The 22,929-nt window shown below is 49.7% G+C and overlaps 1 protein-coding gene across 10 annotated transcripts in view; it reads left to right on the top strand.

Annotated features, from left to right (window-relative positions):
* MYO18A (myosin XVIIIA) overlaps positions 1-22,929 on the top strand; it is a 101,648-nt gene that overhangs the window by 3,483 nt on the left and 75,236 nt on the right. For 9 of the 10 annotated variants that reach the window (XM_089483961.1, XM_089483959.1, XM_089483958.1 and 6 more), the window contains exon 2: positions 7,310-8,391. In XM_089483961.1, coding sequence (XP_089340087.1) covers positions 7,399-8,391 — 993 coding nt within the window. In that variant the 5' untranslated portion in view covers positions 7,310-7,398. Of the gene's footprint in view, positions 1-6,435; positions 6,531-7,309; positions 8,392-22,929 lie in introns of those variants that run through there. The other variant, XM_089483953.1, reaches the window with a different exon arrangement.

Genomic DNA, 22,929 nt, shown 5'->3' with positions numbered 1-22,929 from the left:
CCGGTGGCATGAGCGGCCTGAAGAGGTGGCCTTCCCTCTTGTTGGGGGTTCTGGGTGTCGCAGTAGAAGCTGGCCCAAGCCTGTCCCCAATAAGTCAGTTTTCTGTTGTCTCTTAGCCCTGCTGCTTGTTGCCTCCTTGGAAAGCTGGGCAGCTTTCTTTTCAGTGATGGGGAAGCAGTTGGAGAGAGGTTGCCTGTTGTGTGTTTGTGTGTTTAGCACAAAGGAGAACAAGGTTTGAGAGGTGTTGGTGGTTGTTGTTGTTGTGGGCCTTCAAGTCTTATGGCAGCCCTAAGGTGAACCTATCATAGGGCTTTCTTGGCCAGTCTCTTCAGAGGGAGTTTGCCAAGGCTCTCCTCTGAGTCTGAGAGAGTGTGACTGTGTTTGTTGTTGTTGTTGTTGTTGTGTGCCTTTGCCAGTTTGCAGAGATGTATTTCTGACTTAGGGCAACCCTAAGGCGACCTTGTCATAGGGTTTTCTTGGCAGGTTTCTTCAGAATGGGGTTGCCATTGCCATCCTCTGAGGCTGAGAGACTGTGACTTCCGCTCTCAGCCATGAAAGCCGCCTTGGGCAAGTCACATTCTCTCAGCCTCAGGGGAAGGCAATGGCAGCCCCTCCCGAACAAATCTTGTCTAGAAAACCCCATGATAGGGTTGCCATAAGTCAGAAACAATTTGAAGGCACACAACAACATCAAGAACGATAAAAATAACTCAAGTTCATTCCACAGTGGTTTAGTCCTTCCTGATAATGTGGAGTAATAATGCTTCTGAATTATTACGGCGCAACCTTATTAAGGAGTAAATGGACTCCTATTACCTTCAGACAGAAATAATGCAGAGCTCAGAGGAGTTACTATTTTGGGGCTACAGTTCCCGGCCGGCGTGTGGTATACAGGAGAGGAGCTATGTTTTATTTCCCTTCTCCTTCCAGTTTGCAGAGATGTATCTTCCTCAGTGAAGAGATCCGAGCTGAAGAAATTGCTTTAGCCTTACTCTGCAAGACCTCTCTCCGTACCCACAAAAGGTTTGCATTCCTATGGACATTCTGGCGCACAGGCGGCTTGTACAGGTCTGTCCCTGGTTTTTCCACCTTGCCCCATGTGCCTGAGGAAGTACACTCAAGCCTGCAAAAGCTCACACTACCAACTTCTCTCTTTCAGTTAGTCTCAAAGGGGCTTTGTTGTAGTTGCTGTTGTTACTCACCTTCGCGTCAACCCTGACTCATGGCGACCGTGCGGATGAGACGCCTCCACGGCTTCCTATCGTCCACTTCTTTGCTCAGGTCCTGCAAGTTCATACCCATGACCTCCTTCATAGAGTCTAACCGTCTGGCATGTGGCCTTCCTCCTTTTCTAGATCCCTCCACTCTTCCTAGCGTTAGTGTCTTTTCTAGTGACTCTCGGTGTGGTTGAAGTATGACAGTCTCAGCTTGATCATCTTTGTTTCCAGCTTAGAACCCTAGAATTGGAAGAGACCCCCAAAATGGCCATCCAGCCCAACCCCATTCTTCTGCCATGCAGGAACTCACAATCAAAACATGCCCGACAGATGGGCACCCAGCCTCTGCTTAAAGACCTTTAAAGAAGGAGACCCCACAACACTCCAAGGCAGACTATTCCACTGTCAAAACATGGAATAGTCAGGAAGTGCCTCCTCATGTTTAGGTGGGATTTCCTTTTTCCTTAGTTGGCATCCATTGCTTTGTGTCTTAGTCTCTGGAGCAGCAGAAAACAAGCTTGCTCCCTCCTCAACATGACATCCCTTCCAATATTTGAACAGGGCTATCATATCACCTTTTAAGCTTCTCTTCTCCAGGCTAAAGATACCCAGCTCCCTTAGTCTCTTCTCCCAGGGATTTATGGTTTCCAGACCCTTCACCATTTGGTTGCCCTCCTTTGGACACTCTCCACTTGTCCAGTTCGTCCTTTTTGAATTGTGGTGCCCAGAACAGGACACAATCTTATTCCAGGTGAGACTTAAGCGAAGCAGGCTAGGGTGGGACTATGACTTCACTGAATCTAGACACTGTACTTCTATTGACGCAGCCTAGAATCGCATTGGCCTTTTTAGCTGCCGCAGCACCCATCTGAGTTAGTTTCAAAGGTGCTGCAGGATCCCCTTGGAGCCTGCAAAACGTTGCGAGGTGTGTCTCTTTGAGGCTGAGCATCATTACCTCGGCACCTCGTGTCTGCAGCTATTTTTGCACCTTAGAGCCTTGACCTCTAAGCGGCTGTGGCTTTTAGCACACATGTGGAGGAGAGGTGCACGGTGTCTTTTTCGCACCCCGCCGGGGCCAGGCTACCTCTTTTGCTCCCGCTGAGTCACAGAAGACCTGTTGCGTTGGTTCATTGCCGCGTGGGTGGGAGGCGTGACCCAGGATCAGGGAAAGCGGGTTCCAGCCGTGGGGCGCAGAATGTGGGTTTTCCACCTGGCAGCTTGCCCTTGCCACTTTTCGTCTCACGCACCTTCCCTTCCAGGCCAGCGACGGGGCGACGTCAGAAGGAGCGGGCCTTGCTTTGCCAGAACAGGTATAACATACTAGGTGTTGGCCTAAGGTTGCAACCGGGGTGGAGCCCCAATGTGCAAATAGGTTGCACATATCCCAGAATTGCTCTCTGGCTCAGAAAGCTTAAGGTTCCTGAATGGGTGGGTAGCTTCTCCATGGCTTTTCTTCTTGTTGTCGGTGTGTGCCTTCAAGTCGTTCTGACTTTTGGTGACACTAAGGGACCCTATCCTTGGCAGGTTTCTTCAGAGGGGGTTTGCTATTGCCATCCTCTGAGGTTGAGAGAGTGTAGCAAACCCAAGGGCACCCAGTAAACCCTGGTCTCCACAGTCCATAATCTGACACTCAAACCACTTGCCTTTATTCTGTTCTTTATTTCTGCCATTATATCCCACCACCTTTTTCTCAAGATCTTAGAGCTCTATAGGGAGACATGCTCCTTCAAAAAGCCTGGACCTGGGTTGTATAACTTCTTTTTTTCAACACAAAACCCCTTAGCCAAGCATTCCTTGCCTTCCTAAGTATCAAATCCAGTCTTGGATTAATGGTTGAGGCCCATTGTGGGAATGCTTTGTGGCTTTTGCTGGTGGGTGAGAGCCAGGCTCAGGTTCCAAAACCTCTGCTAACCTAACTATGCTTTGTTTATGGGCCCTTATCTTGCCCTGGCTGCTCTGGGTGCAGAGAGATAGTTCTTCCTCGGACGCCAAAATCTCTGCAAGTGGGTTGCTCCCCGTTCTTTGACCAGGACCTGGTGTCCTGAGAGGGAGGCCTTGAACTGTTAAATGTTGCTGAATGCTGAGCAAAGGGTCAGAGTAAAGGAGTGAGGGACAAGGAGGAACCAGCAAGTAATCCCACAGTAAACATTAATGTGCTCTGGTTGGGCTGGATCAAAGGTCTCTGGGCCCAGGTTTGGAGCTCTGTCTGCGGGGGCCTATCCCTTCCAACTCTCCCAGTTTGGTAAAAACTGTCCCAATGAAATCCTCTGTTGTCCCACTTTTCCAGCTGCTTTTAAAATGTACCACTTCCTCTATTCCTCTTCTTTCTTTCTGCCTTGGACCTCAGCTTGCTTCAGCTGCTGCAAAACTGATTTCCAAGTTGTAAATTCAGACCTCCATATCCATGGAGGCTGAATTCTAGAGAATTGCAAAACATTCATCGCAATTCTAGATCATCCTTTGCTTTGGCTTTTGTGCCTGTTTGAAAGTTCTTGGAAGAGTGTGTTTGTGTGTGTCCCAAGCGTCTAAATGACATTGGGAACAATTTATTTAGCAATTCTGAGAGCAAGGTGCTTGGCGATGGTGCCCTGTTGTTGTTGTTGTGTGCCTTCAAGTCATTTCTGACTTATGGCGACCCCAAGGCAACCCTATTCCAGGGTTTTCTTCCCTTCCTACGTCCTCAAAAATGCAGGCACTTGGAAGAGGCTCTGTTGAGAGAATCTACTTCTTTCCCCCTTTCCCCTCCCTGGCTCAAAATGTAGGAGAGCTAAAGTGTCTGATAAATGGGACCTCTCTTGACAAATAGCCTGCAGGGAACCCCCTGAGTAACTCTGATCCTTCTCCGCAGGGTGATCCTTGGGCGAAGGAGCTCCTGATTTGAAAGAGAAAGAGAGATGGCTTGCTCCGGCTGAGAGGCACGGCTTCCCTGTCTCCTGAGAGAGGCCTCTGTTCCTTCAACATTATTATTATTATTATTATTAACCTTTATTTATGAAGCGCTGTAAATTTACACAGCGCTGTACATGCAATCTTTTTAGTTAGACGGTTCCCTGCCCTCAGGCTTACAATCTAAAAAGACATGACACAGAAGGAGAAGGGAGTGGTGACGGGAAAGGGTAAGAGGTCCAGCAGTTCCTCTCTACCTCCGAGGCCTGGACCAAGGCAGATGGACTGGAGGGAGGGCTTGGCTCCAAAATGGAAGGTTAATCATTATCCAGGGAAAATACATACTCACAAGTAGGATAATACATATACAGTACATAGCAATACAGGAAATGGATCGATAAACAGCCAACAACAGAACATCAGATAGTAAGCGACAATTATGCGATGCCTGGGAAGGCTTCTCTGAATAGGATGGTTTTCAGCTCCGTTTTGAAGCTGGTTAAAGAAGTGATGGCTCTTGCTTGTGGAGGAAGAAGGTTCCAGGAGTGAGGGGCAGCAAGTGAAAAGGGGCGAATCCGGGATGGGGCAGAGGAAATCCTGGGCTGAGACAGGAACCCTTGACTACCAGAACGGAGGGCCCTGGTGGGAAGGTGAGGAGAAAGAAGGTCTGATAAGTAAGGAGGGGCCAGTCCATGGAGGGCTTTGAATGTCGACAGCAGGAGCTTATACTGAATGCGGAAAGGGAGAGGGAGCCAGTGAAGGGATGCCAACACAGGAGAGATGTGGTCAGAGCGGTGGGTGGAAGTGATAATGCGTGCAGCTGAATGCTGGACAGAGATTAAAGGCCGGAGGTGAGAAAAAGGAAGCCCAGCCAGGAGGACATTACAGTAATCGAGTCGTGAGACCACTAGGGCATGGACCAGGATCTTGGCAGTAGAGGCGGAGAGATATGGTCGGATTTTGGCAATATTGTACAAAAAGAATCTACAAGCCTTGGCTGTGGTCTGGATCTGAGGGATACACGACAGAGAAGAGTCAAAGATAAAACCAAGACTGCGGGCTTGCTGGACTGGTTGAATGGAGATGTTGTCCACAGAGACAGAAAAGGAGTGTTGAAGGTTGGGCTTAGGAGGAAAGACAAGAAGCTCCGTCTTGGACATGTTGAGCTTCAACCGCCGATGGCGCATCCACTGCGAGACAGCTGTAAGGCAAGATGAGACTTGCTGTTCAAGCCTTGGAGAAAGGTCAGGGGCAGAAAGATACAGCTGGGTGTCATCGGCATACAGATGGTAGGAAAAACCAAAAGAGCTGATGAGTTTTCCTAAGGACAGTGTGTAGAGAGAAAACAGAAGGGGACCCAGAACAGAGCCCTGGGGAACTCCAACAGATAAGGGAACAGGAGAAGAAGTCTGACCCCCTGCAACTACAGCAAAAGATCTGCCAGACAAGTAAGATCTAAACCAGTCAAGAACAGAGTCTGAGAACCCAAGGTCAGAGAGTATGTCAATTAGGAGACAGTGATCAACAGTGTCAAAGGCTGCAGACAAATCGAGAAGAATGAGAACAGAGTAAAGGCCATTAGCCTTGGCCTGTAAAAGGTCATTCGAGATCTTAGTGAGAGCTGTCTCTGTAGAATGCCTTGGGCGGAAACCAGACTGAAAGGGATCGAGAATGGAGTTGGCTTCAAGAAACTCAAGACAGCGCGAATAGACAACCCGTTCCAGAACCTTAGAAAGAAAGGGGAGAAGAGAAATCGGACGATAGCTAGACAAAGAGGTGGGGTCAAGAGAAGGTTTTTTCAGAATTGGGGAAATGAGAGCATGTTTGAAGTCCGACGGGAAGGAGCCTGTAGAGAGAGAGAGATTGAAGATATGGAGGAGCGAGGGCAGAAAGGAGGGAGCTATAGAGATTAGAAGACGAGTAGGAATAGGATCAAGAGGACAGGTAGCAGGTTTGGAAGAGTTCAGAAGTGTAGAGAGTTCATCCAAAGAGGCAGGAGGAAAGACAGAAAATTTGTTAGGCGAAGGCGATAGAAGATTAAGAGCAGAAGAAGAATCAGGAGGGACTATCTCAGAGCGAATAGTGGTAATCTTAGAGATGAAATAGTTAGCAAAGTCATTAGGAGAGAAAGATGAAGAGACAGGAGGAGAGGGAGGTTTAAGCAAAGTATTGAAGGAGGAGAACAAACGCTGCGGGCACCTCTCATTGGCAGAGATCAATGATTTGTAATAATTCTGTTTAGCCATAGAGAGGGCGCGTGAGAAGGACGAAAGAACAAATTTGAAATGGATAAAATCAGCCCACTCTTTGGACTTTCTTTCAACAAAGGCCTTTGTCAGCCAGGCGGATGACTCTCGACTACTGGCATCCCGAGAACGGCTTTCTTTGAGCAGAGCTTCAAACCCTCTCTGCTCCGAGATCTGTTTAGTAAGTGGAGAGTGGTCAGCCTTGGTAATGGGGATTATGATGATTATTGGTCAAGACCCTCAAAGGCTAAATGATGGTTTCCCACTTGATTTCTATGCTGGATGAAGAGTTGGGACAGAGTCTCTACTTTCCTTGGCTAGCCTGCTTCCTCAGCTACACCAGACTCCTTATCGCACATGGCTGTCAGGCTAGTACTTAAGTACAAGCCCCCGAATTGGGTAGTGTACATACTTCAGAGACCAAATGTTCCCAGGGACCTGGAGTTGCCTTAGACAAGTTCAGCCTGTCCCTTCCAAAACAGCATACTCTCCAACTGTCCTGATTGTGCAGGGATAGTCCTCTGTCATCCCACTTTTCCTCCTGGTTTTAACATTTCTCTCGCCTTTCCCCACTTTAACCCTTTGTCCTCAACAAACTCCAGTCACTGCAAACCGAGTTGAAAGTACAGAAGTGGGTTGCACTCAGTTAACTCAGTGGGGAGAGAAGAGGGAAGCAGGCAGAATCTTTTCTTTCCCAGTAGGCACTGGGAAAAGAAAACTGCTTCAGCCTTCTCCTGCCTTGTGTGTTTTTCCTCATTCCTAACATCTTGACCATGCTCTGATGTTGCTTGGCCACATGCATACCATTTTTTATATGTGAAACGTTGGAAGGTATGGGGCAGTTCCATCTACTCTGTCTAAAGGAAAAGATCTTTCCTAGGACTACTTGCAAATATTTCACAAAGGTGTTAGTTTAAAAAATAAAATCTCTCTGACTGTTTTTGTGTTTTACCTCCCAAGGATACTGGCAGCATCCAGAGTTTGGACCCACTGGGAACTCCCAGCAACCCACCACTGAACCTGGGACTCTCCCAGGATAGTCTTCCGCCATGTTCCACTTGATGAAAAAGGACAGAGATGGGTCCAGAAGGGAGAAGAAGGAGAAGAAGGAAAAGAAGGAGCGGATGTCGGCCGCTGAACTGAAGAGCCTGGAGGAGATGAGTCTGCGGCGGGGCTTTTTCAACCTCAACCGATCCTCCAAGAGGGACTCAAAGAGTCGGCTGGAGATCTCCAACCCCATCCCCATCAAAGTGGCCAGTGGCTCAGACCTCCACCTGACGGACATTGACTCAGACAGCAACCGGGGGAGCGTGATCCTGGATTCCGGGCACCTCAGCACGGCCAGCTCGAGCGACGACCTCAAAGTGGACGATGGCAACTTCAAAGGGTCAGTGCTCCAGCGGGCCGCCAAGTTCGGTTCGCTGGCCAAGCAGAACTCCCAGATGATTGTCAAGAGGTTCTCCTTCTCGCAGAAGAGCCGGGACGAGAGTGCTTCGGAAACCTCCACCCCCTCGGAGCACTCGGCTGCTCCTTCCCCGCAGGTGGAAACGCGGACGCTGGAGGTTCAGCTCACCAAACAGGGTGGGCCGCCTTTGCCGTCTGCCTCGCGAACCAAGGTGCCCGAAGTTGTCAGCAAGAGATTCCCAGCTGAGTTGAAACTCCCGCTGGTAGTGCCCCCGCAGCCCCCCGTGCCCAGGCAGCTGGAACTCCAGCGCCGCAACACGGGCGACTTCGGCTTCTCGCTGCGACGCACCACCATGCTGGACCGGGCCGCTGATGGGCAGGTGTACAGGCGGGTGGTGCATTTTGCCGAACCGGGGGCCGGGACCAAGGATCTGGCCCTGGGCTTGGTGCCAGGAGACCGGCTGGTGGAGATCAACGGCCGCAATGTGGAAAACAAGTCCCGGGACGAGATTGTGGAGATGATCCGGCAGTCGGGGGAGACGGTACGCCTTAAAGTGCAGCCCATCTTGGAGCTGAACGAACTGAGCCACTGCTGGCTGAGGAGCGGGGAGGGCCTTCACCATCAAGCAGCCTTTGAGGTTAGTAGGCGCTTCACTGGGGAAGGGGTGACTTGGGGAGGGTCACACGATGTGCTTCTTAGCTCCACCCTGACCAAGAGCCCTACAGTGATCTGATTTTCTCTCTTATTGCTCCTTGGTTTATTACCACATCTGAACACAGCTTCTGGGCAAACTTTACAAGTCTAAAACTCCAGCTATGGGCAAAACAGAATAGCTGCTGTAAAGGTACCTGGTCCGATACCTGGCAAACATGGAACAGATGCTTAACATAATTTGATGACAGTCTTTTGTGGCTTGTGACCCTTCCTGTGAACCTGCTTGTGCCCTATGGAAGCACTGCCCCACGGAGGGATTGCAGGGGCAAGCCATAAAGACTTTAAGAGTACCTGTCGGGAGGCCTAAGTAGCAGCCTAATAGGGAGGTGACCCATATTCTGTTAGTCACATCCCTCGGTTAGCCACACTGGCGCTTGCTTGAGCGAGTGTGTGTTTGTAGCAGCGGGATCCTTTTAAATCTCTACAAAATCCCCAGAGTCTCCTGGGAGAAAACGTAAGTCTGCCTTGGAGAAAGCCCGCTGGAGCCTTCCTTCTTGGCATGGGGATAAATGTACCCTGTTTTCAAACGGAAAGGAAGCACATGGTGTTTACAGCCCTTGCATCAGGCGTGCAGCCGGGGCTGTTAAAAATCGGATGCCCGAGAAGCTGCCAAGAAGACTCCTGGCACAGGTGTTGGGAGGAAGGAGTGGAAAAAGGCGAGAGGCATGAGTGGAAACTGGCAGGAGCCAAGAGGGCTCCTGAAGTGGAGAGGAAGCCTTCCTTGAAATGGCCAAGCGCAGAGGCCAAATGTTTCTGCGGCAACTGGAGTCGGGGTGGCTAGGATGCAGAGAAGACAAAAGTCTCAGGTTGCTGAAAAAGAGGGTTTTATTATTTATTGACTTTATTTATATGCTGCTTTTGTCCTGGGCTGGGACCCAAGGCGGCTTCCATAAATGCACATTAAAAACAATTATAAAAAAGTTTGAAACCAACATAAAAACACTTTTCTTGCAACTATGCCAATGCGTTTCAGCCCAGTAACATTCCAGTTTGAGCTGTTGCATCATTGTGAGGGGCTTCTGCCTGTGTTTTGCTGTGGGGCAGCTCACAGGAGCTGGACCTGAAGCCCTGGAAGAACGCAAAGGAGGCCTGGCATGTCCGTTTTCTTCTATGTTGGCTCTCTCTCTGCAGCATTCACAAAATTTCATGCCGATCATGTGCTTTTTGTTTTCAGAGAGGGCTGGGGGGGGGGAGGGAGGCGGCTGTGGTGGGGATGGTAGTGGCTTCTGGGTCACCCCACTCTTTTTCTAGAATTGGGCAGCTGATGATGAACAGCACCTACCTTCATAGAGATGGTGATGAGGTCAGCTGCTGGTGGAACAATGTCTAGTGCTCATATGAGTGCGTTTGCAAACCCCCATGTTCCCCTGCTAACAAAGCAATTCCGCGGCGGACACAAGCCCTGGCTGTGTGTGGAGCGATGGACGGAGGAGCAGTTGTAATAGCCCAGCCCACCTTCTTGCAGAAGAGCCCCTCCTCTCCCCTTTCCTTCTAGTTGGCTGGAGCCCCACAGACCCACGGGCAACAGGCGTCCCTTTGTCCTGGCCGCAGGCAGAGCCTTTCCTCGGGTGTTTTTCCATCTCATCATCTTATTGACCTCATTGACGCCATGGCTAGCATCCTCCAGCATGTCATGTGCTGGCTTTTAACAAAGTGGGCCGGGGGGAGTGGGGAGCATTTCAAAGCTCCCTCCAAGTAGAGCAGCCAGTTGGAGGGGAGAGAGTTGTGCTGGCCTGGTGGTTCCCAAGTTCCAGATCATCCTCCAGATGACCTGAATGCCCACTTCCAGAGGTCCTAGCTGGAATCACAGGATCACAGAGTTGCAAGGGCCTTTGAGTCTCTCATAGAGTCATGCAGGAATACCCAACAAGAGCCATCCAATCTCTGTTAAGAGACCTCCAAAGCTGAAGAGTCCACCACCCTCTGTGTGTCTGTAAGTGTGTATGAGGCCTTCCCATTGCCTCTGGTTGGGCTGAGCTACTCTCCTAGCAAGACCATGCCCTCTGGTCCGTGCCAGTTTTATGCCTGGCTTCCTGGCAGTCTCTGTGGCTGGTTTCTTCATCGATGAGTCTGAACTCTGCTGTGGCTTCCTGGCTCTCCTCCAGCCCTTCTCTCCGGTGCATTTGCTGCCATGGCTAATGGTCTGGAATGAGTCTCCTGCCCCAGTGGGCAGAGGAGGAAGCCAGCTCCAGCTGGAGGGCTATGGGGCCGGTGTTCACGGAGCAAAGGTGTTCAACACTCTCTGCTCATCCCTCCCAATAGCCAAAAGCACTGGGGGGAAAGGAAAACAGAAGTCTAAATGGAGACTTGAAAAGCACACCCTTGGAGTTGGGTGGCCCTGGTGAACTGGAGATTTCTGACATTTCAGAGGTCCTTTTCTTTTCTTTTCTAAGAGTAGCTGGGCCTTTTGCTGCTAAGTATCTGAAACGTGGACAGTTAACTCTCATACCATCTGTAGCTTACAGGAGAATCATCAGGACAGATAAGAGGAAGTTTCCATCTCTTAACAGGAATGTAAACAAGGTAATGAATTGTGTGGCCCCATTCATTTCACCAGATCTCTGGTCTGGTCAGTTTCGCAACTGATCTAATCGAGTGAGTTACATTTCACGGCCCACTAGGAAACAGTCTGGCTTGATTTGAACCTGCTTGTTTGTGCTGTTCAATTAATTTTACCTTAGGACAGAGCTAGAAGGTTACGAAAGAGCCAGCAGGGCGTAGTGTTGGGTGAAGTCTCTGGGAAACCAGGGTATGAATTCCCATTTGGTCATGGAAACCCACCTTGGGTTCTTTCATTTTGAGCGTTGGACTAGGATGCCAGGAGACCAGGATTGGAAAGAAAACCTATTTGCTAACTTGGACATGTCACACTCAGCCAAGAGGGCAATAGCAAATCTCCTCTACAGTTTTATCAGGAAACAGCATGGTCTAGTGATTTGAATGCTTGACTAGGCCTTTGGGAGACTAGGTTTCAAATCCCTACTCAGTCATGGAAACTCATTGTGGGCTTTTGGGTAAGTCATAAACTCGGAGGAAGCCAATGGCAAACCCGTTCCAAATCTTGCCACGAAAACCTTGTGACAGCTTTGCCTTGGGTCCCCATTAATCAGAAGCAACGTGAAGGCACCCAACAACAAGAAGGTTACACCCAGAACCAAACACCCGTTTTCCTAAGCAACCCTGACCTAGTGGATTGCAGCATTCACAGAAATACCGCCAGAACCTACACATCCACAGTCGGAAGCAAGCGCTGCTGTTTCTGATACAAACAACTAATGAAAGAGCTAATTGAAGTGTGTGGGTTGAGGAAGCCTCCTTCCAGGAAGCAATTAATTAAAGCCGGATGCTGGTAGCTCAGGGGAAAGGCTGGTGGTACAAGACGTGAACTGGTTCTGAAGCTGGAAATGTGCGGTCTAGCCCCAAAGGTGACAACATCTCCATTCTGCTGTCTACCTTTATCCATGGACATCTCATCCTGTGCCTTGGACTACAACTCCCAGCAGCCCGGACCCCAAATATAGCAAGTACATTTCTATACTGCTAATGAGTGGTATGGGAAGAAATATGGGAAGTTTCAGTCCATTAGCATCCAAAGAGCTACATGGTTCACGCCAGTGGGTGCGCTGGACATCAGGGGTCCATGTGTGGAGCCTCCTACCGGTGTTTGCAGAAGGCTTCCTCCTCCTCCTCCTCGGCCAGTTTCTTTCAGGCTCCTATCCAATAAAGGGATCAAGGAATTGCAGCAGCCAAGGTCAGCCGGAGCAGTTGTCTTGCCCCCTCCCTCCGTCCCTGGCATCTCTACCTGTCAACAGGTGGCCACCTGTCCTCCCTTTGGTCTAATGGGCTCTGACTTGCTCCTCCCTGCCTTTCAGACTCCATTTTCTCCTCTTCGTTCAGAGAGGACTTTGAGCAGAAAGAGCTTTGGGACAGTAGGACTCTTGAGAGTCCATAGCTCCGAAGAAGAGCCCTCTACTCTCTGCTGATTTTATGGTCAGGAGTGTCAATTGTCCTTTTGGCACCACAGCTTGCAAGGATGTGGGTCTAAGTGGGGCTAGAATAGGACAGAGTTGCCGCTGGTTTGGGTTTGGGGGAAACTGTTCTCTTGTACTGTTTGCCTTTTGGGACGCAAAAGAGATATGGCCGGTTCTTTGGATAAACCAGTTGCCGCTTCATTTGCCAGAGAAGCTGAGATTGTGACAAGGACTCCTGGAGGTAGAAGTCCCTTCCGTGACAGCGGTAGGCGTATAACACTGACCGGCTTGGACGCCAGGCTCCACCGCCTCGCCACGAACGTGGAGCGGCTCACCAAAGAGTTTGCGGCACAAGGGGCACGCCTTTCTACCCTTGAGGGGCAGATGACCATCCTGGAAAATGTGTCAGAGAGCTTCTCATGTACAGAGAAGGAGGGCCGGTGCCCCGTTTGCCGTTTGGATGCTTGACAGCTCTTGGAGGCGTCTGATAAGGAAGCGACGACCATGGCCAAGTAAAGTCCCAGCTGTGCTGAGAGAAATTCATCCTCTGTCACTGAAAGAATTTGATCAACTCCCCTGGCGCAGGTAATCGATTCAAAAGCAACAGGTGCTCAGGTGTGGAGCTTTGGAGGGGCTTCCTTATTTCCTGAACTGGAAAACCTGCTTATATCTAGGTGTGTTTTTTCCCTCTGAGAAAGAGAGTCTTTGCAGACAACACATTGAATAGAATTTCTCCTTAACTCTAGACCTGATCCAGCAATACTATGATCCTCACAAGCAGAAGGGGAATCTCATTTGGAGAATAGTTTTTGTGAGTATGTGAATTGGGCTGAGGCTTGCCATTGCGTTCAAAGCCCAAGGAGGCAATCCTGTAAGGATGCAAATATTGGATATGGAAAAGCTGGAGCCAGAGCAAAGAACAAGGGAGTGAAAACTGAGAAGGGAGGTGTAGTTTTGGCCTTGCAGGGGCTCTGGCCTGGTCTAGAAGAAGTTGTGCACTCTATGTATTTGTATTGCCCAACTGGGTGAAGTCTGAAATGCCCTCCAGGATCATTCCAGGTTGGCCAGTTTTGCTTCCAATGTCAACGGATCTATGTTCTCCCAGATGGCATTATTTTCCACGGATCTCCTTGTTGGAGGAATCTGCTGCCACCCAACAGACTGGCTTGCTTCCCACTTTTTGCGGTTGGGTGATGAACTCAGCAGCAAGACAGGTCTTCTTACCTCTTTCTTACCTCCGGGTAAATCCAAGGAGTGAGCAAAACTCTACGTCTTGGAAATTCAGGACGGAGTCAAAGGTACGTCTTCCTGACAGGTAAATAAATGGATCCAGACAGAGCTCTCCTGTGTCAGCTTAGATTCTCTGGATGGTTGAAGTTGCTCTAATTATTAGAGTCTTAATACAAGGAGGGCCTAAATGCCTTAAAGGCACCAGTTCCTGTCTTATCTTGGAAGCTAAGCAGGGTCATGCCTGGTTCTACCTGGATGGAGACTGCTAGTGAATGCTGTGGGATACATTTCAGGGGAAGGAACTGGCAAAACCACCTCTGGCCTAACAAAACCTTATGAAATGACGGGGTCACCATAAGTTGACAAGTGACTTGAAGGCACACACAAACTCTTCCGGAGGGGGTCTGCAAAGACCACCTGCTCTTAATCCTTGCGGTGCAGGTGGGTTCCTGGTTGTCGTCCCCCCCCCTCTTGCCAGCTGAGCTCCCCTGGAATGTGCCTGGTCCTGATTTAAACTAAAAATGATCTCCCCTGCTTTTTCAAACAGGAAATGATACACATATTTTCGGCTGTTGCTTTGGAACCATGCCTTTCTCTTTGGGGTTTTGTGCCTCTGAGCGTGGAGACCAAGCGTTCAGGTTTTCTGGATTTCAAACCCTGGTGTGGGAGGAAGGTGTCGGCAGTTGTCCTCGATCTGTCAGTGAAAGCGCAGGGGAGGCTGGGTTGCTTTCCCATGTGCTTCCTGCCACTACCTCCCTCTTTTCCTTCCTTCCTTGCCTTGGTCCAAATAATTCCTCTGTAAATTTAGTGCAGGTAAGCGGGCAGGTTTGCCTTTGGCATCGTTGTTGTATGCCTTCAGTCCATTTCCGACGTACGCTGACCGTAAGGTGAGCCTGTCGTGGGGTTTTCTGGTGCTGAGAGTGTGTAACCCACCGAAGGTCAGCCAGTGAATTTCCATGGCCGAGCGGGGAATCGAATCCTTTAATGCTCTATATGCAGCCCAAATGCATCCATGGAAGTAGACTGAAGTCTACGAAAGCTCATGCTGCCATCGTCTTTCTTTCTTTCTTTCTTTCTTTCTTTCTTTCTTTCTTTCTTTCTTTCTCAGTGATCAAAGTTAGTCTTAAGTCTCAAAGATCTCTTTACAAACTAAAAGGTATAGGAGATAGAAAAGAAAACGAAGGACGTTTGGAGGGAGGGGATAAATGAAGAAAGATCAGGAATTATTTCAGCCGCTTTGGCTGGGTTAATGTTTTTAAGTACGAGGGGAACTTGAGTAGGCACCCTCGCTTTGGACATTGCAGTAGAGCCTGGTTTCAAACCTTCCTCCTCCAAGCTGTATGCACAACGTGCCAGTCTTGGAGTCAGCTCGGCTGCCCATGTTGTAAGACGTTGGGATGGTTGGGGTTTGGAAAGGCAGCAAACCCTGCCTCTGGGCTCAGACTGAAAAAAGAAAAACTCCCTTTCTCTCCAGACTCTCCGGGGAGGAATGAGTGGAATCCGCTGGCAGAGCACAAATCCCTCCAGCTGCCAGTGGGCCAGATGTTTGTGGGGGGCGGCAGGCAGGACCGGATTCCTGAGGCCGAGCAGAGCAACTCGGGCAGGGGCTGGGATTCCTGGTCGGACCCTGCTTTCTCCAGCCCTCATGCCCCCATTGCTCCCCCCGGCTTGACGTACTTTTGCTCATATCTCTTGTTTAGACAAAACTTGGAGTGGGAGATGGATTTGTGTGTCAGAACAGCCATGCTCAGGGATTTAAGGATGTTCCTCCGTGCAAACAGCCAAGATGTCTCTGGATTTTTTCTCTGTGGGAGAAGGCATACTTTGCATACCCAGAAGGTCCCAGGGGGTCTCTTGGGCAGTGGGGTTGGCAAGGGGGCCCCTTCCCTGCTCCGAAACCCTGGACCAAGAACCGGGCAGGACTGAGTCAGTGAGGACTGAGTCGGTTGTTGTCATAAGGCTGCTCAGCTTTGCTGTGCCGGGTTTCTGCCACAGCGTTATTAGTGCCAGACCAGCACTACTTTTCTTGTAACTTCTGTGGGATCTCTTTGGGAAAGAGTAGCTGGGGGTGCTGGTTGTGGGGTTCACAGAGGGCCATTGGGTGAGAAAGAGCAAATGCCAAAGGGGAGAAAGGGAGGAACCATAATAAGCAGGGGGCTAGTAGTGCTTTTCTTTGAGAGAAGACTTGGGCTGCATCCACACTCCCAAATTAATCCAGTTTTGACACTCCATTAACTGCCACGGCTCCACACGATGGAGTATTGAGATGTGTAGTTTGTTGTGGCACCAGAGCGCTCTGACGGAGAAGGCTACACATCTCACAAAACTACACATCCCAGGATTTCATAGCGTTGAACTTTGGCAGTAAAGCAATGTCAGGTGCAACCTTGGAGCATTTGGTTTCTTTGGGTTTTTGAAACATCTCAGATACCTAGCTTGAGAACACGGATGGCATTGCCTGCCATGCACTGGCTACCAAAAGTCGCAGACAAATAACCCCCAAATGCTGGATATTCTGGGGAGATAAGAGGGACAGTAACGCTCTGAATCCCGCTTAGATGGCAGGATCTTGAGAAGTACGGAAGCATGGCCTTCTCAGGTGTGCCCTCCTCCAGCTCCAAAGAGGGGCTTTGTCCCCTTCTCTGGCAGACACTTCCCTGAAAAGACCACTTCCTTGGGGATTATTTGTCTGCGGCTTTTGGTAGCCAGTGCATGGCAGGCAATGCCATCTGCCCAACATGCTCCCTGATGCGGGGACTGTATTAACTCTCCTCCCATGATTTGCGTTTTGTGATTGATCTTCCTTTCGCTGACCTTGCCTGTCCTTCCGGCTGAAAAAGCAGCTGAGCCGAGCCAGAGTGGCTCTGGAGAGCGTTGGCAGCCGGCTTTCTGTCGTAAACAGGGCAGAGGTGCCAGTCCCAGCATGTGCTGCAGCCCAGGAGGCTCATGGCATGCTGGGAAGCGTAGTCCAAATCATTTCCTGCTGCTGCTCTTCTTAAAGCTTATGCATGAGATGGGCAAAAGCAGAGCTTGACAAAGTTTCCAACGTTATTGTTGTCATTTTGGATAACAGCTCACTGCATGCTGACTGAGGGCTTGTTAGAGTTGTAGTCCTCCAAAAAGGGACCTTTCCATGCTCCGGGGAAGGCTGCTTGTTAGCTGTTTTGGCTCCAGGCGAAAAGTCTTTCCTGGCCAGGGCCATTTGATGATCTTGACCCCAGGGTTCCTTGGAGTGCCTTCCGAAAACAAGGTTCCTGTCCAGGTTTAACAGGGATGCCCCGAGGGTGAGGATGTTGAGATTCAGGTGAAGCAGTTGCCCTGCACAAGTGCAGAGGTTGGGATGATGATGGCTGGGTGGAAATGCCTGGAGGGAATGAGGAGGAGTGTGAAAAGCGCTTCTGACTCCTGCTTAGTCTTTGGGAAGGTGTGTGTCGAGGGGAAAAATATATTGGGTACCAAAGTCAGGATCATCCATTTTGTTATAGTTCCAGTTTCTGCATATATTGCCCTTGTAACTAGAGCCTACTTGTTTCAATTTATACCTGCCATGAGTCCAGGTTTTGGGAAAAGCGGGGGGCAACGAAAGTTGTTAACCAGAACAATCATACAAAGGGATCTTGTAGCATCTTTGAGACTGACTTTGTAGCATGAGCATAAGATTTTGTAGGCGAAGGAGGTACACTGAATCTATGACAAACCTCTTTACGTCAGTCCCACTGGATCCCTTTGTATGCTGACATGTCATTGAGGAACAATAATAATGGTGGCTGATAAGCATTTCTTTGATGTCTGCCTTCAAGTCAGTGACTTTTTATTGTGTTTTCTAGGCCAGTTTTCTTCAGAGGTAGTTGAGCATTTGAGAGCCGGCGTGGTGTTAAGGCTTTGAGCGTTGGACTGAGACTGGAGACCAGATTCGATTACTGGCTCAACCATGAAACCCACTGGGCGACTATAGGCAAGCCACACTCTCTCAGCCTCAGAAGGCAGTGGCAAACTTGCCAAGAAAACCCCATGATAGGTTCATCTATCAAGTCAGAAATGACTTGAAGCCCCCAATACACACAGTTTAACATTGCCTTCCTCTGAGGCTGAGAGACGGAGGGGAGTTTTGGGGGTCTGAAGAACAGATTTGGTCTCCAACCCTGCACTTGGTTAGTCCTTTGTCGAGACCGTTCCTGTTGAATCTGTGTTTCGGCAGCACTGTGTCTGGCAAAGACAAAGTAAGACCAGTCCCCTCTCTCTTCTTTTCTGACTCCAGTCTTTCCCCGGAGGCTCCTTGCAGCGTCTGTCGGTAGACTGGATCCAAGGCAGGGACCGGAAGCAGAGGGATCCTGCTAAGCACAGTTTCCTTTGCGGAGAGGCATCTCTCAGTTGGAATGTGGGATAAACAGGAAAGTCGGAGGAGGCCAGTGAGTCCCAGGACTGTCCTGGGAGACGCTTGGCTGGCCCTGGTCCTTTCTCTTCTCCCTCCCTTTCACCCCAACTTCCTTTTCCTGCTTTCTAGTGATATGCCCAGGCTTTGGAACTACTTGGGCTTTCGAGGGTAAATCCGTGGCTTGGCACAGCTGGATGGAGACGTAGGCCACAAGAGCAAAGAGTGGCCTCTGGGCATCCGGTGGGCTTCCAGGACCCTTGTGGATACCCAAATCTGCGGATGCTCAAATCCCAATAGTGGTAAAAGAGCATCCCTTACACGACATTACAAAATCCAGGCTTGCTTTTGGGCGTTTTGTGTGAGCGACTATGATGTGCAGTTTGCTGGCTGCCAATTCTGTCCATCAGGTGGCACCAGAATATAGCACATTTTTCTTGCCTAGTTGAAACCTTCTAAAGGTCAGAGACAATACGCTAGGTTTGCTTTCAATATCCCCGTTGTCCAGTATTAGGTCACTTTGCAACCAAGGAACATTTAAGCTAGACTTGAAATAAAGGAATACATTTGGTTCCTTACAACTATCAGTCCCAGGAACAGCAAGAGTTGCTGTTTGCCCTGGAATTGCTGGCTGGGGGATTCTGGGCGTTGCAGTCCATAATCACATTTCGAAAGACTGGGTCGCAAATAAGCGTAGCCCCGATCCCAGTGCTGCATCTCCTTCTTTCTCCCAAATAAACGGCTTCTGAAATCCATTAGTCTCTCTTTCTTGGTTCAGATTTTCCCCGGCAGTTTAAAGTAACTCATTAAAAGTACATTAAAAGCAGTCAGACAGATGCTGGAACAATTAGGAAAACAAAATTTCAGATATTATCCCTTTGGGGACCTTTAGATGTTTGTGGATCTGAAACGACGGCGCGTTTCTTCCCTCCTTTATCCCTGCCTCTGTTTCCTTGCCCTTCTTCTGTTCCCATGTTCTAGAAGTGGCAAAAGGCAGGGATTTATTGTCATTTTGCTCTTCATAACAGAGCTGATGTCATGACAAAAGTATTATTTTGGCATAAATTGCAAGCCTTTTCATGCTTTCTTAATGTGCGAAGCTCCCTCATAATTCTGTTTTATATCCAGCCTGTAAAATAGCTTACAGCAACTTGAAACAAAGTACACTAAAAACCTATTTGATGCACTCTCTCTCTCTCTCTCTCTCTCTCTCTCTCTATATATATATATATATAATATGAAATAAGACAGGGGTCTACTTTAATCTCATATAAATCATAATCACGCTTTAATCTTACTGTAATTTTATGCAAACATAGTAAATGTTGAAATCTTAAAATAGGGAAGTGAACCAAAAATAAAAGCACATTCCTCTTTTTAAGCAGAGGCGACTGACAGGCCAGTGGTGTAATGGTTTGAGCATTGGACGATGACTCTAGAGAGCTGGGTTCGAATCCCGCTGGATGACTTTGGAAACCTCACACACTCTCAGCCTCAGAGAATGGCAATGGCAACCCCCCCCTCTGAGCAAATCTTGCCAAGGAAACCCCTTACTGTTGCCATACGTCAGAAACGACTTGAAGACGCACAACAGCAACAATTGCTGGGCCTAGGAGATGGTTTTTCTTCTCAGTCTGAATGTAAAACAGCCCTGGATGACACTTAGTTAGACAGTTTTCTTTGGGGACTGCCTAGTTCACAGCCCTGCCTTCCCGCCCCACTTTCTCACTGTCTTTCCTCATACAGATGTTGGTCGGTCTCAGCTGTAGTTTCCATCCTCAGCCATTCTTCAGGTTAAGAGACAAGTAACGTTGAGCATTAAATGCTGAAAGAAGGAAAATAAAAATGCAGAATGGTAGAGAGACAGGGATAAGCACAATGAGCTTTCTTCTCCGTTTTCCACATTTGCTGTATGCATGCTTTGGTTTTCCTTTCCATCAGGATTGTGGCAATGGAGGGAAGGCTCAGAAGCCAAGCCGAGAGGAGAGAGGCAATGGGCTTCTGAATGCGCTGCCCACTCCTCGCCAGCCCCTTGGCCCTGGCACCCTTCCTCAGTTTCATGGGCCTATTTTTAGCCTGTTCTGTCAGCAGTCAGCGCATGGGGAGCGAAGGCACTCCCTGCCAAAAGAACTGTGACTTTATACAGGCCTCTTGTAGAGACTCAGGGGTGGAGCGAAGGCAGTCTGGGGCCGCTTGTCTCATTGATTTCTTAGAGAGAAAAGGCTGGCAAACAGAATGGAAGCAAAGTGCATAACATTTTGCCTTCTCCAATCGGACCACCATTCTGTCCGGCTCAGGATTCATGAAGCTTTGGGGAGTCCTGAAGCTCTCATGCCTCACAACTCTTCGGATCTATCCTCCATGAATTGGTCCCGTCCCTTTAAAATAGGGGTGCGTTACCTCCTTCTTCCCCATAGGCCTTAAATGTACCTCCTGTAGATGTCCCAACTTTGCTGTGTGTGCCTTCAACTTGTTTCCAACTTATAGAGATCCTAAAATGAATCTATCGGGGGGTTTTCCTGGCCAAAAAAAATCAGATTAGGTTTTGTACTGTTTTTCATCTGTGAGCTGCCTTGGGTCCCTTCCAGGAGAAAAGCAGCATATAGCTTAATATAATGTTGCCACTATGGCCTTCCTCTGAGGCTGACACAGTGGGTCTTGCTCAGCGGATGCCCATGGCTGAACAGGGATTCGAATCCTGGTCTCCCAGTGTTCTAATCCAACATTCAAACCATATTTTTCCAAAGTCTGGCAGGGATGAAATAGTGCTCTGCATAGGGATTGTTGGCAGAGGGAAGAAAAGAAAGGCACTAGAGTTCACACAACAGTTTCTTCTGCATGCACCCGACATGTGGGCATTGCATAAGTTTGCCTTGGCCTTGGCCTCTGTTTCCTGTCTGCAAAAACCATCGCCCACCAAGTCACGCTGAAGGAGATACTGTCAGGCACATGTGCGAATCCTGATGGTGATCTCAAGCTCTGTGGCACATGTCTGTATCTTCAGCAGTATCAATCTGGTGGGGAAAAAACAGGAGCCCTCAGGTTTATGACCACCATAATATGTGCCCACTGCTTTCTTTTCTCTAGGTGTGGGTCGCTCTCCCACAATCACTACAAAGGGAGGGACTTCACTGTTGGAATTTGAGAACAGTGTGATAGTTGCCACAACTGAATTATGTTTGTAAGGCATCAAATAATTAATGGGGGGGGGGGGAATAGTATCATACACATAGTTAATGTAGCTGGTTATTATTCCCAGTTGGTTTTTGGTCTTTCTGGCAAGAGTTGGCCGGTCTGCTTCTGGCATCTTAGGCCCCCTTCTTGCCCGCCGTCCCTTGCCATTACTTGGCTGTGGATATACAGGGCACGGCGGGTGCGGTGGAGGAAAGACAAAGCGACTGGGAGAGCCTTGGTTTCCTGCCTTGCCAAAGCGCCAACGGCTGGGCTGCCAGGCCCCTGCATCACTTCCTCTCCTCTTGGGGAGGCTTCTGGTCTCTTCTTCCTCCCAAATGTGGCTTCCCTGTGAGCCACTCTTGAAAGCCTCGCTTGCTTGGTTGGCGGCTGAGAGGCCCTCTCACTCGCCCAGACCCCTCCTGCCTGCCTTACATTCCCGGCTATTTTTAGGCAGCCGGTCTGGGCTCAGCTGTCCCCCTGGCTCTGGCCGTCCAGCGGGGAAGTGACACTTGCCTTACCTATCGCCTTTCCCTCGCTCTTTTTCCAACGGAAGCCCAGCCGGGCAGCCGCGCGGCTCCTTGCTCCGGTGGTCCCCTCTTGGGGTTCAGGCCTGCCTGGCCCTACTCTTGGTAAGGTTGCCTTTCCTTTCCCCCTCCTCACCCTACTAGGGGTGCCCTGTCCCACGGGTGTGAAGGTTTGGAAGAGAGTTGGAGCAAGCGGGCCTCTGTTATCTCCTGGCCCTATTTCTAGTTGTTTCGAACGGTAAAGGACTCTGGCAAGGTTTACTCCAGTCATTGATGATTTTTTATTCCAGCGATTGGCTCCTGCCCAACTGGAATAGGGCCATTTTGTAGGGCTCCCCCTTCCCCCCCTTTCCCCTTTTGGGCCGGTTCCATTGCTCTGAATGCCGTGTGAGGAGTGCGGTGTCCCAGGGAACTGGGAGTTGGGTCAGGGCTGCCGGGGGAGCTAACCAGCCTGAGGAAATGCTAACCTCAACTTGCTTATAACTTGTAGTCAAGCCTTTAGGAAACTAATTCTGTTTTCTCCTTCCTCCTGCCCACTTCCCCCATCTTGCCATAGGGGCTTGGCTTTTGCAAAGGTCCGGAGCCACTGCTGGGGGGCTTCCTTCCAGGGTTGGGGTATCCCACTCGGCACTGGGTTCCTCTGGGGCGGATGGGGAGATGGGACCTGTGTGGGGCTGGGGAAGCAGTTGTGGGGAGGCGGTGGTTAGTTATGGCTGCCTCCAGCTGGCCACTCCAAATTAGGTTGGCTCCATTGAATCAGTTCTTCAGGGGTGAGTCAATATGTAGGTAAAGCCCACTGATTCACTGGAATATTAACATGGAGGCCTTTGGCTCCCTTGTCTGAGAGCCGGAGGAACTATTCCCAATGAGGGGAGTGGCAGAGCCATGCGCCTCTGAGCCTTCCACAACCAAACAGTTTGGCAGAGAATTGCAACCCATGCTAAAGGCAAGTTTCTAGCCCTCATGAGCTGGGGGGAAATGGATGCAGAGAGAGCCTGGAGGAATTGGGTCTTTTCTTTATTTTCTGTATTCAGGATCTGGGGAGAAAGGGACGGAAGTGGTGGGGCTGATAGCTGCGATGTCCAGGGCTCTGGCTTGCCCCTTACCTTGCTCTGCAGTTAGCAGGCAAGTGCTAGCCACAGGAGGCTGTAAGCCGTATCCTAAAGGGCTTTCTCTGTGGATCTCAGATC

Source organism: Sceloporus occidentalis, unplaced genomic scaffold, assembly GCF_023333645.1.
Source record: "Sceloporus occidentalis isolate IW3139 unplaced genomic scaffold, rSceOcc1.0.p SCAF_21, whole genome shotgun sequence".
Classification (NCBI taxonomy): domain Eukaryota; kingdom Metazoa; phylum Chordata; class Lepidosauria; order Squamata; family Phrynosomatidae; genus Sceloporus; species Sceloporus occidentalis.
This window is presented reverse-complemented; position numbering and strand designations above follow the sequence as displayed.